At 41.1% G+C, this 13,978-nt stretch overlaps 1 protein-coding gene across 2 annotated transcripts in view; it reads left to right on the forward strand.

Annotated features, from left to right (window-relative positions):
• LOC126533013 (proteasome activator complex subunit 4A-like) overlaps positions 1–8,448 on the forward strand; it is a 115,054-nt gene extending 106,606 nt beyond the window's left edge. For both annotated transcript variants that reach the window (XM_050180199.3, XM_055071695.2), the window contains exons 38-40: positions 3,063–3,137; positions 5,025–5,240; positions 7,924–8,448. In XM_050180199.3, coding sequence (XP_050036156.1) covers positions 3,063–3,137; positions 5,025–5,240; positions 7,924–8,058 — 426 coding nt within the window. In that variant the 3' untranslated portion in view covers positions 8,059–8,448. The remainder of the gene's footprint in view (positions 1–3,062; positions 3,138–5,024; positions 5,241–7,923) is intronic.
• Positions 8,449–13,978: the final 5,530 nt, after the last annotated feature.

A 13,978-nucleotide genomic window follows, 5' to 3' on the forward strand; every position in this document is an offset into this window, starting at 1 on the left:
TCTGTCTTCCCGTTTTCTACGTTTGCGCTATCAGTGTGGAAGTGCCGACTGCAGTGACATGCCAAGTTCATCACGATGCCGCAATTAAAAGAAAAGTGATCATGTGTGCGGAGAGGAACTGAAATCGAGCCGCATCTTGGGCGTTCGGAGTTCCCGAAACTTGCTTGCAGGACTAGTGCAAGCAGGAGAAGCTTTCGACTCCGGCGGCTGCTATGTACAGCGCGGCCATGCGGCCCCTATCTTAAAGCGATCTGCGATGGAGACAAGACTCTACGCACCTAAGCGCACCGTGCTTGTTCTCGTTTTGATTAAGAGTTTCCGCGGTCGTTGCGTGACACGTGTTCACGCTTGCTTATGCACGTGACACCATGCTTGTTAATTTACTTAGTAAGTGAATGTTTAAAGGTTTATATGGCCAATAAAATTGGTATCCTTACTTTTAGTATAGCTGTCTACTAATTTGCTATCGTAATCGATGCTTTGCCTTTTGGGCGAAACTGCGACTTCTTTTATTTATCACAACTTTAGTGTATTGGTGTATTGGAAGTAAATGTTTGTTTTTCCAAATGAGAGAAAGTTGTATTCCTGTATGAAAGGATGAGGTGCACGGTACTGTAAAGGACTTTTCTTTTCTTTTTAGGCCGCGGGAAACATGCGCACATTAAAATCGAGGGCGGGTTCATTTTTTCCTCTTTTTTTTTTTTTTTTTTTAGTCGCAGAAAATTACACTCAAGGGTACATTAGAATCGAGTAAATACTATAAATGAAACTGGCTCTTCTAATGTGAAGGCAGAGTTACAGTTGAAGCTTGCTGTAAGAAAGTCACTTCCAACACAAAAGTACATTCATTATATCCAATATTTGCTATAAGCATATCTTTGTTACACGCTGATATTGGCATAAAAAATTTAGGTAGAGTTTGTTACATCCAACGATTTGTTATTTTCATTCTCATTATATTGAGATTCAACTAATACTGAAAAGGAAAATAAAAGTGAAAGAAAAGACAACCTGCTGCCGTTGGGACTCGAGACCATGCCCTTCGCATCAGCTGTCCCTCGTCCACTTTCTTAAGTATGTATTTGTGTCGTAGATCTACCTTTGAGAGGTCTAAACAAGGCCACTCATCGCCGTAGCGATGGGTGTGAAACATTTCATAAATTGCTGGCGACGCGTAACATGGAAACTTTGAAACAGAAAACTGGCCAGTAAACCTTCTTATGCTACCTCAAGGCTGCCAGGGTTGAGACCATTACTACCCAGGGATCTCTCCTCGATCAGGACAATGAATAAGACCTCATATAAATGCACATACAGAAACACAACTGTAGCTAATGAAGTTCATTTGCATTTCAAGTGCTTGTACAAAGTACATTATGGCAAAGCCATGGGATGCCTGCTATCTTTTAGCTGAGTTTAGGAAACACGCTTATGTGACAGCAAGAGTGGATGGTGTATTTATGCATATGAGACCGTCAGTGATTTGTGGTTTATGCCTGAATAAATCTTGCGTATATTTATTTTTACAGGAAATGATTATGGCAAATCAGTACTGTGGAAGCCCGCAAAGTGGAGAAAGGGAAAATTGTCATCCACCTGACTGTAGGATGAAGCTACAAAGAGAACCCATATGGGTCTCTCAGAAATCTTGGCCCCGATTTTGCAGCGATGCCTTTCCCGATGCTAATGCCTTTCGGTGCTTTTCGTGTTCATGAGTGGTCAAGTGACACTCCACTACTGGGCAGAGCATCAAACAGGGCCACTTATGAAAGCAAAAAGCACCAAAAGGCATTAACATAAAAAAAGGCATCACTATGAAATAGCAGCTCACTGTCGGTTTCCTTTGTAGCTCTATGCAGCAGTTGGGTGGAAGACAATTCGTTTTTTCAGAAGATTATTATGGTACACCTGAAAAGAGAGAGAGAGAAGAAATGAAAAAAAAACCTATTCATAGTCATTGCAATGCGCTGTCAGATGCCCATCTCTGCTACATGTAACATTCTGTTTTTGCCCTCCTAACCAGTCACTTATAAAGCAGCTTTATATTCTGTGACTCATATAATGATATCATGCCACATGATATACTTGAGCCGATGGAAGAACAAGTTAGAATGGAAATAAAGTTAACATAGGGGATGAGGCAAGTGCACCTGACTTGGTGGCACAGTGGCTTTGCATTGGGCTGCTAAACCTGAGAGAGTGCAGGACCAAATCCCTGCCACAGCGGCCACATTTTGATGGGGGCAAAATGCAAAAACTCCCGCGTACCATGCATTGAGTGCACAATAAAGGACCCCAGGTGGTCAAAACTAATCTCGAGTCCCCCACCCCAACGTGCCTTATAATCATATTGTTGTTTTGGCACGTAAAACTCCAGTAATTTCATTTGAGGCAGGTGCCCGACTTGTAACATAAGTGACTGCAGATGAAGTTGTAACATGTGGTCAGCTTTGTAAGGTTTTGCAATAACGGCAAGAACGCCATTGCAAAGTACTGCACAAGTGCTATACACATTGACATTGCAAGCACTCCTAGTTCTTCCAAGTACTTGTGTGAATTACATATGATATTGAGCTTTACAGGGACAGTGAGTTAGCAAAGCTGCAGCAAAATCTGAAAGAAGGGATGGGAAAGAGCAGGCAGCCATGTCTTAGATCTGCGAGTTAGACTGTTCACTGTGTTTTCTGTGAATGATACTCCTTGAATTTCTGTGGAGTTTACTGTCCTTAATATTGCTACAGAACAGCTAAAGATCTACCAGTGTGCTTCTGCCACCCAGGGTAATGCTACGGAACAGTTATGTCATTTGCCAAGAGCAGGCCTATCATGATTGAAGGGACGGTGAGGAGGACGACGATATAACCTGGCAAAAATTGTTTGTTCTAGGTAGGGCTACATGCATATGCACTTGTAAATATACTTTTATATAGTCATTCCTGTACTTCTTTATACGTAACAATATCACTGTCACTGTTATATACAAATGTTTGACAAGAATTTCAGCTTTTTGTGCGAGTGACCACCAGGGGACTGAGAGAGATGACAGAACAATTCTATCCCAGGTGCGGGAGACGGCGAGTGAGACCCTTGGAGGCTTGCTTCACTGCGAGTTCCTCAAGGTGACCGATGGGCTGTTGGTGAGTTATTGTGCCAGTATTTTTTTATATTCTTTTCAGATGCTATATAGTCGTCTTTTTTTTTTTCTTTGCGCAATGTGATCTTGTGTTATTTCTACAGTACTGGTAACTTAGCGGTGCACAAAGAAGCTTGCTAGGCCCTTTAAGATTTATCCTTTATAGAGGTGACATTGCATAGCTTGTTGATTTCCACTTGCTTATTCGTGCATTAATGGTAACAAGTATTGTGATGAGTTGTGACAATTAATGGGAACTTCGACTTTCTGTGTCTTTCTATTTGTATGTGTGCATGTAAAAAAAAGCTGTGTGATGTTTTGATGTGTAAGTTATGACAATATAGATGCTATCACTCCTTTTGCGTGGGCAGTTTTCATCTTTATTAAAGCTTAACTGTTTGGCAGAGGTATCAAACTTCAAGTGTGCTTGAAAGAAGAAATCTAGCAGCACTTTACCTGTGCTGTTAAATTGAAGGAAATATAATTGCAAGATAGATGTTTTCAATGAGAGTGACCATGTGGGCTTGTTGGTTGTTCACCTTGAAACAAGCAAGTTGCTGTGCGAACAGGGAACTAGGACATGAGTCAATACGACTTGTTGTTGGGTGAGCTGGTTCAGACTGCAAGGAAATAAATGGACTGCGCAGAATTCAAGACGTCCTTGTCTTGAATTCCGCGCAGTTCATTTATCTCCTCGGAGGACATCAGAAGTGTGTTTATTCTTTTGTGCCTTCTCGCGTCCTTGTTCCCTGGCCGCGCTACAACTTGCAAATTTCAATATAGTTTCAAATTCTTAGCATTTTTCTACAAAGCATGGCTTTGTTCAAGATGTCTGTTCACATTTGTTCAATTCACCCCCCCCCCCCCCCCTTTCACACTCCCTCTGCAAACCATTAAGGAAATGGAATGAACTGTATGTGATGTTGCGACTGTCATTTCCGGTGACGTATTTGTTTATGTAAGTGACTTTTTGTAAATGCTGTGTTGGTGATACATATTTGCTACTCTGTAATATGTTTCTTTTGTTACTTTTTGGTTGATAACCTTAACTTCTACGTTTGATCAATCTCCCCCTACCCTGCTCTCCAATATAATGTCATCATTTGACACACTGGGTATGCAATGAAATGTTAGTCAATGTAGCAGGAAACAACTGTTTTTCGCTACATTGACTAACGTTTCATTTCATTTCAAGTGATAAACAATGGTTGAACAAGAGCTTTGAACAAGAACAAGAGCGCTTGTCTTTGTCCACCTTTCTTGTTTCTGTGTTTTTATCACGCTAAGTTACTACTTCAATTATGGAAAACCAACTAGCCGAATACTAATCAACTTTTCTAGAACAAGAGCTGTTTCTGAAGCCGACATTCCAACAAGGAAACTTGTCTGCTACAAGGCAACCACTGCATTCCTTGACATTGCTCCTTCTCTTCCACACCTTGTGGTGGATAAGAATAAGCAGGCGGGTGGAGTAGGGGATAGATGGCATTGCTAATCATTGCTTTGTTAAACAAAGAATTGCGGTATTTTGGTGCAACGTGTGCAGGTGACAGCAGATGCACAGATCCTGGCGCATGATCCGTTTTATTTCCCACTTTGATACATGCCGTGGTTGTCACCTTCTGTTTGTTTCTTTTCCTTGGTGAGAGTTCTATGTATGGTTGCTATATGTACAGATAACATATCCTTAGTAATAAAGCTTTAGTTGAAAGTTTGCACTTGTGCTTGTCTTATCCCTCTTGTGTTCGTGGTTTCTGCATACTAAAAAAGTTTGGTCATGGGATACCAACTAGCTGGATCTCTCGCATTGTCTGATCTGAAACAGTAGGTATGCCCACTTGGTGCTGTGTGCCTGCATACCCATTCTGACATGTTTTATGTGCATATGTAGGCGGTGTTCAAGGCCCAGTGCATGCACAAGAAACGGACGAAGCGGGCCAGAAGTGGGGCACGAACGCCGCTGGAGCCGTGTGACCTGATCGAGCGCCATGCGGGCATCCTGGGTCTGTGTGCGTGTGTTAATGCATTCCCTTACGACGTGCCGCCCTTTATGCCCGAGGTCCTCGTCCTTCTGGGTGACCACCTCAATGAACCACCGCCCATTCCGGTATGCCCCCACGATTTTGGCTAAAGTTGATTTAAATGCGTCATGACATACTGTGAATACAAAAGCGTTTATGTGTTTGCACATGTTCAGTATTCGAAAATTAATCCAGAACCTTCCACTACACTGGGAAGCTTTGGGATGTAAAATGCCAATAATTGCTATTAATAACCACTCAATCAATCAGTCTATTCTACTACCTACTGTACTTATTCGAATGTAAGGCGGGGTTTTTTCCTAGAATCCCTATCTTCGAAGTCGCCCCCTGCCTTACATGCAAGACTGATAGATTGTCACTAACAACGGTGGCTGCAGTGCCACATTTCCAGGAATACAGATTTAGATGGCAGCTCAAATTGTAGAAACTAATAAACCTTGGTAGGTGAGGCAGTACTGTATTTTTTCGCGAATAACCCATACCAAGAATTGGAAAAATTTAACGCTAAAGGCAGAGTGCCAGTTATTGTGAATTTCACCTTGAAGGGTGCGTTCATAGCAGTGCAGCGCGCACTGCCGTAAAGTTGCAACATAAGGCGAAATTTGCACTGCCAGCAAGTGACACCTCAAGGCGAATTTTGTATATGACCTGCACAGATTATTCCAGGGGCTTCAGATTGCTCCGTATTTCGGGCAGGCCTCACCAAGTATAAATAATTCATTGGCTACTCTATATCGCCTTATATTAGTGTGGATACTTAAGTTCTTTTTCTCAAATCCCTCAACTGGCACCCTTGCCTTATACTAACCACGACTGCTTTATAGTTGAATAAATATGGTCAATAGCGCAAACAGGCATATTTAAGTGACACCCCAGAAATGTAAGGTTGTTGGAGGGATCCCTGTAATATATATTGGCATGAATATAGAGAAGTGTGTCATTCAAGAAAAATGTGAGGTAACATGTTGTTGGGAACATAGAGTAATAATAATGAAAGTAAGGATGCAAATGTGAAGGATGCTGTTTTATTCTCATATATTGGAAATTGTTGTACAAACACTTTTAAATGAGTCATGTTGAAAGACCTCATATCTTGGACTAAACTACTCCAGAATCACGTGTCAACATACGAATATGAAAAGAAACTGAAATTTGTCCTTATCCTTGGGACTGGTAATGATTTTAAAAAATAACACATTTAATACATAGTGACTTGTGTTTTTCTCTTAAAAGCTTCAAAAGAAATTTACATTTACCTCTGCTTTGTTCATGTGGAAATTTTACTGTGAGATTGAACTTTATGGCCCTGTCATTCAACATAACACTTTGCACTTACTTGCCTGGTCCTCAAAGGCAGTGCTTTACCAGACAGTAGACACCATTTGTGACCAAGTGATGTCATAGCTGTCATGTTCCAGATACTATTTCTGGCAAGAGGCTTAGACAAAGACAACTTTGCATTTATCTTGGGCAACATTGTTTGACAATGCAGGCAGTTAAGTAACAGTGCCAAGTGTTATACAATCTAGATGAGAAAACACTATCTTGCTGTGAAAATTAGCAAGAATAAAGAAGCGGTGAGCATGAGAGCTTTTCAAGTTTCTATAGGTAAAACACGAGTCATTGCACAGCCAGCCACAACAGTTTAGGGGGCATGGGTTCAACAACAAATGTCAATTCCTGCTCTTAAAGCATGGTGCGTTTAATTTAACTGATCAATGCATAGGTCACTAATACCCCTGTCATATGGGCACCCGTGAACTCCGTTGACATGAAACTCCCTAATAGAGATTTACGGCAGTGGAGTTTGCGGCCGTGTTAGACAGCATAACGCCAGCTTTTGACGTGCGCCACATGGGACAGAAATGATGCTGCTGCGCTTACTTCTGCATGCAACTGCTTACACATATAGCCGCCGTTAAAGGCAGTTTTTTTTTAATGCCTTATATAATCTAATAAAGTCACAGTGAGAAAGTTTGCTATATGTTACCGTAAGATTTATGTTTTTCAACCATAGCGAAGGTGAAAGCAATGCTGGCCACACTGCGCGCCTGCTTTCGTACGGGGGCAGCGTGGGCGTGGGGGTCACATTGTTCGACTGGTGCGCTTTGAGTTGGGATTCTGTGCTGTGTAATCATGTGTGTATGTGTCTTTGTGGTGAGCTTAACTGCTTCCAGATGAGTGATGAAACGCATAAGCAAATTAAATGACGGAACAACATTTCCCCATGTGGCTTGGTGAAGCATTGTTGTAGAGGGTGCAGGCGCTATGTCCTTAAAAACAAATTAAAAACTCTCGTTACGCAGTGTATAAACCAATGCAAAAAAAATATAATAGTAAAACTTTAAGTGAGCCAGTTAAAACAATTTTATTATCGTGGTTTTCTTCGCAGCTGTAGCTATCTGGGAACTAGAGTACTCCGTCCAGCCATACTGGTCATTGCCAAACTCCCTTTACCAAAATCTCCATTTAATTTCCTTGGCTGAAAGGAGATTGTGTGACACGGAGCAGAGCTCCTTAGATGTAAAGGCGTAGGAGTTTAATGGAATAAGCGTGTGCCTATTTGACAGGGGTATAAGGTTAATACATGCAGAAGCTCTGAATTTAAAGCTATGTGCGCAGGTTTTGTGACAACAAATTTTTTTTTTCCAATTGTGTGTCCCATAGGCTTTTGTGCCCAACCATGCCTGTGCCTTTTGGACACCTGACTCAGTGTTGCTGCTTTATTTTTTCGTCTCATTGCCGAAGGCCACCATCAAGAAGACGCTGTCCAACTTTCGACGTACTCACCACGACAACTGGCGTGACCACAAGGTCAAGTTCACCGACGACCAGCTGGCGGTCATCACAGACCTGCTGGTTTCGCCCAGTTATTACGCCTAAGATGCCCGGCCACTCATCCTCTAATACACAGGAATGGCCCTCAAAAGTCGGAGGCATCAGGGCACTGTATTCATTTTGTGTATATGCCAAGTGACTCTTTTTATTGCGAGGCCCGGGATCAAGCGCTGTGGGTGATTTAGTGATAAGCTCCGTCTCGCGGCCGTAGCTGTGAGGGAGTAGTGTTTTTATATTGTGCTTCATATTGAAATTTTTTTCACAAGAGTGAGTGTGCATTATTTGTCTTTCAAGAGACTCTATAAAAAAGATGTAGAGTAAATTAAGGCGAGCAGTGTTTTCCTTTTTTTTTTTCTTTTTTTATATACTGGTGGGGAATTGTTCATTGGGGCTGTTGTTATACAGACATAAATAAAGAACTTGTTTATAAAAAAATATGCTGGTGCTTGGACTCTCGTCGTACAAGTTTTGTTTGTGAGTAGTACCTGTGACACACTACCTAGTGGTGAAAAGTTGTGGTTTGCAAGAAACACTTAAAGCTCCAAGAAAGTCTCAGTTGATGCAGCGGGTGCAGTTTTGTGTCTGAAGGGAGCAGTGCTTGTTCTGACATTGAGGAGAGGAATAAACCTGTGTTCGTGTCTGCATGCCTTAGGTGTTCTATTTTTTTTTAACACATTGTGTTGCACTTTCTTTTTATAGGAAGTATTTTTCAGAAAGCTCTGCACAGAATATGCTACTGTAAGCATACTGGCAAACATTAAGTGCAATTTCTTTCACAATAGTGTTAGTCAAACCTCAATATAATAGACACTGATATAATGAATTATCATATATGTTAAAACAAAGTAAATATAGCATTTCTCACCAATAACAGTGTATAATAAATATGTGCTCATAACGAATATCACGTAAAGAAGGCATTTTCTTGTTGGATGCAAGTTTATTATGACAAGGTTGGACTGTATGGCATTATCTTTTTTTATCCATAACTCAAACAGGTATTTCAAAAAATTTCTTTTCAGATGGCATCCTGGAAAGTGGTGACAAATTGATTCAGATCCCCGCGCTCAAATGGCTATTGCAGTTTTAAAGAGCACATCCCCCTAAAATTTCTGGCTTGTTGGCAACGTGTGCTGATCAATTTGCTTTTATGAGTGTCTATGTAGCTGTGATCAGTAAGTCTGTAGAGAAAATTTGAAGGCAACGGTTTGTCCCATTCAGTTTATTAAAATTGTAAGAAGCTATATGGGATGACCCCCTCTATGCAGCTCTGAGAAATGCTACGTATCCTATAGCATCACATGTGTTATGCGAATACGTGGAATTGTTCCCCACCTTCGGCAAGTTGTCTTTTTCATCCACTTTCATTGCCATTAATTTATAATTTCTTTAATTCAGTTAGTAAATACAAGTAATTTCCCCTATGTTGTCCTTGGTGTTTTTGTTAGTTGGCTTCTCATGATACGATACACATCCTATAGAATATTTTGCAAGGGTAGAAAACTAAATTGCATATAAAATTATTTTCAGTATGCTTGCTCTGGCATGACAAAAATGCATGGAGGCCAGTGGCCCATTGGGATGGAGCCACCTTCCCAGCGTGCCTGTCATTGCTAGAGCATGAAAAGCTTTTGCCATGTGTTGCCACCACTTCTTTGATTGCACCAAACTGTACGAGCAGTGGCAACAAGCGTTGTAGAGGTTATCACCCTAAGTGCTCATCTACAACTGGGACTTGTATTAGTACAACTTGGGCTGCCAGTAACCATGGTCTAGCAGACAACACAAGAGTCGGGTGCCAGCAATATGGGTGCTGGACACATGGCTTGGAAATCTCGGAAGTGATCTTGCAAGATGATTTCTGGTTCAGCAAGGTTGTAGTATGGTACTGACACATTCAAAAGGATTCACGGTGCTTCAGTAAAGCTGTGAATATGTCTATAGCATCTAAAGGGGTGGTCCAGTAATGTCTTTTGTTCGTTGCTGTATTGCCTGGAGGAACAAACAGGCATTTTGAGTTGCTGCCTATCTCATACTCGCCATGCTAACAACTACTGCGACCTTTCAATATGTTGCTGTTTGCTCAGCCAGGCACTGATCGTATGCAGTTACACGACTCAAGAAAATGACTGTTCTTTAGCAAAAATCTAGTTCCATGTGAATGGCAGAACAACATGCATGGCTCAATGTATGGCAGTAAGAAAACCTGGAACCATGTGCATACACACACTACTGCATAGAGATTGCGTGAAAAGTAGGGATTTCTAGTGTAGCAGAGGCATGATAGAATGTACACTGGAAATCTGGTGCACTTATCTGGAAATTGTGATGCCTTGCATTTGTGACGTCTTGCAGCATTGTTATCTATAACGCACTAAAATGGTTTTTGCAAGACAGTGATTTACAGAAAGATTGGGACAAAGGGGCCGAGCAAAGGAAGCCTCAGCCTAGAGCAACATTTTGACGAGGGACTTAAGTTGCAATAACTCATCTTCCATTTCAAACTGCACTGAGTGACACTAATTGCAGTAACACGCACACACCAGACAGGATGAGAAAGAACACTAATGAATGAATACCAGTTGGCCCAGTTCATCGCCTTACTCGGCTCTTATCTCTGTTGTTTTCTTTTTTTGGAAGTGTAATCTAGGAAAGTACCTACGTGGCGCACATGTTGTTGCTGACATGTTTACACCAACAAATAAGTAAATTACAGTCAGTCACTGCTGCTCATGTGTCTTCTTGCTCTTGTGCTAATGCCTTTATGCCATGCTATGGCTCTCTAACATGTATGAAACATTGAAACTGAACATCAGTGTGAATTATTAACTGTCAGGAAAATGAAAATGCTTTCTTTTTGATTAAATATATCGGGACAAAAAAGATCACAGCACTAGTACTGTTAGCTTACTGCAACCAATAAGGGCCGATTTCACTTGTAAATTCTTACCTGACACTTGCGTAACTCATTAAATGTTGATTTTCTTGCGACAAAACAGTGGCACCATCTATCCCCACTATAGTAAAAAGGTAGGTTTCACCATGGCCTCCGAGATTTGCTCCGGCTGTCCCATTCATACGAAGAAAGTGATTTCAGTTGTGGTCGTAGCCGGTTTCTTCTCCACACCACGGCACTCACACTCGAGGACTTTTTATTCGTCGAGAAGGCTTTCACATGCTCCAGTATTGTTGCTGCAGCTTGGATGAGATGAGAGAAACACGAATTTTCCCAGCTGTACGATCCCTTACTCATTAGGAAATGATGGCTGAAGGTGTGCAAGGGGCAAAGTGCGTGCTGGTGGCTATTTATATTCAAATGCATTAATATTTTGTGCACACACACTCCCACTACATTCATCTGGGTGTGTAGAAGTGGTATATCTCTGCAAGAGTTTGTCATGAGTTGCGTAGGAGGTATGAAATGCCACTGACTAGCCCCTTTCATTGGCCTTTTTAACTATGTATCTAGTATTGGCTTTGTTAGCAAAAAGACAAACCTAACTCGCAGGAATAAGTGTGCTAGCGGCACATATTCGAGGTGAATTGTCACTGATAGTACAAACACACAATGAATGTTTCAGCTAAAGCTCAACAAGCTTTAAGAAAAAGTTTCATTGCAGATTAAACAAAATCCGTTTGTTCTGTTGCATGCATTTTTGTGACATTGCCTGCTGTGTGCCGCAGTTTCAAGGCTGGATGGGGCGAAAGATTGTGTGCGAGGCATGAAGTTATAAATTATGCAATTATTTATTCATTTATTAGCATATTATAGTTCCCGCCCAATATCAGAATTATGAATTATCAGTATGATGGAAATGTTGCACAGAACACAAAAATATGTGCGTCTCATTCACATGTCTGCTTCCAACACATTTATTTATTTTGGGGAAATATATTTGTTTATAAATACTTTACAGACCTTTAGAAAGGTATTGGGTAAGGGGAAAGCTATGGTTACATCTACGCAAAACGGTTGTTATGCAACAAGGCAAAAAAAGCATCAACTATCAACATATCAAAAGCTTTATTTGCACAACATAATAGCGTGTAATATGTGTGCGGCCAATACAAGGAGTACAATTAAAATGAAAGCTACAATCAGGAAAAAAAGTACGCACAGTAAGACACTAGTAAATATTACACGAATATCATCTCACTGCAGAGTAGGCATGCAACGCGTTGCGGCAATAGCCATATTAGTTGCTGAATCGCCACAATGCAAAGCGCAAGAAAAAAGTCACAGTTTCGCCCAGAAGGTGAAGCATCGATTGCGATAGCAGATTAGTGGACAGCGATAGTAGTTCTATCAGCATACTAACTAAATTAACAAAGCATGGTGTCAGGCACGCACAAGCAAACATGAACACATCTCACTCTATACCCGCGGAAACTCGCTGTCGAAATGCTGGAATGAGGAAGTGCGACAGCAGCAGCGAGCGCATTGATCTTCGTGCTGCGTCTCACATTAATGTGAAGTAAGCCGCGAAAACAAAGCGTGTGGCGAACTCTGTCCCCATCTCGTATGACTTTCAAGATACAGTGGCTCACAGAGTAGAATGCGCCCCCCTCCCTACCCTCCCCCTGGAGCCTGGCGCGCGACGAAAAATGGCGTGCTTCCTCCCCACTTCCCCCCCTGGCATGCGCTAGCCTGAACTGCGATTGCTCGCTCACCCTCGCAAGCCTTCACTGGCACACACAGCATACAGCGCACGGCAACAACTTTATCGCCCTTGGGCTTTACATGGAACCACACGGTGATGGTGACAGCAGAAGTGGACTTGGAGTTGCCATATAATTGATCTCGCAATAATAAATAAACAAAGAAACAAAGTAAGAAACGGCAACAACAATTGAACTCTTGCATCTATGATAGCCAAGGATTCAGAGAGAACTACTGGTGTGTGAAACCAAGCATGATTTGTTTTGGAAAATAAATTAATTAACATAAGTATTACAAAATCAATGAATAAGAATATAAAAAAGCACTGAAAAAAAAACAAGGCACTGGAGAAATAGATGGTTGAGACATCAAAATGTTCGAGGCAGAGATGAAGGATTTTTTGGAATATATTCTGTGAAAATCCCCAACTATTGTGCATTCTTTTATTTCAATAAAGTTTTTACTCATTCACTCACTCACTTCTGTAACACATGAAAAGAGACACAAGGCACATGTTGAGATCTCGCACAGTCTGCCTTCCACAGCCCTTAAAGAATAGAAGGGCTTTAGTATGATGATTATGATGATTTAATGGCATCCCCTTTGAAACGGGGCAGTGACAAATAGTCACCTGGCCTGCTTGATTTAATCAGGTAAACTACATGTTTTTTATCTAGCGTATTTATATACATCTCCTTAACCTTTTTTTTCTTTGTTTTTTTTCTTGCGAAATCTACCTTGTACCGCTAGATATGAGTGTGAGACATCCGGTTGTATCAATCTTTTCGCTACTTTTTTTCCACCAATACTCTAGATGTCTCTTGCTTATCTCAACTGCAGACTGGTTGACGCATCCGTCCACTTTAATCCTGTCATTATAAATAATCATAATTATTATTGAATCTGTCATTATAAATAATCACCTATCTAACCCTGTGCCAGTAACATCAGGCGTTCCTCAAGGATCGGTTCTTGGCCTTCTATTATTTTTAATATATATTAATGACTTACCTTCACATGTGTCCTGTAATATCCGAATGTTCGCCGATGATTGTGTCATTTATCGCACTGTACATAACACCTGCAATCAAACAGCCCTGCAGAAAGACCTCGCCAACATACTAACATGGTGTGACAATTGGTTAATGAAACTTAATGTACAAAAATGTAAAGTTATGTCTTTCACTTGTAGCAGTAATCTCCTGGTATTTCCCTACCAAATTAGAAGCATGCCTCTCGAACTAGCAGAGTCCTATAAATACCTAGGTGTCACTGTATGCAATGATCTGTCTTGACATAAACATA

Source organism: Dermacentor andersoni, chromosome 7 (genome assembly GCF_023375885.2).
Source record: "Dermacentor andersoni chromosome 7, qqDerAnde1_hic_scaffold, whole genome shotgun sequence".
In the NCBI taxonomy this organism is placed as follows: domain Eukaryota; kingdom Metazoa; phylum Arthropoda; class Arachnida; order Ixodida; family Ixodidae; genus Dermacentor; species Dermacentor andersoni.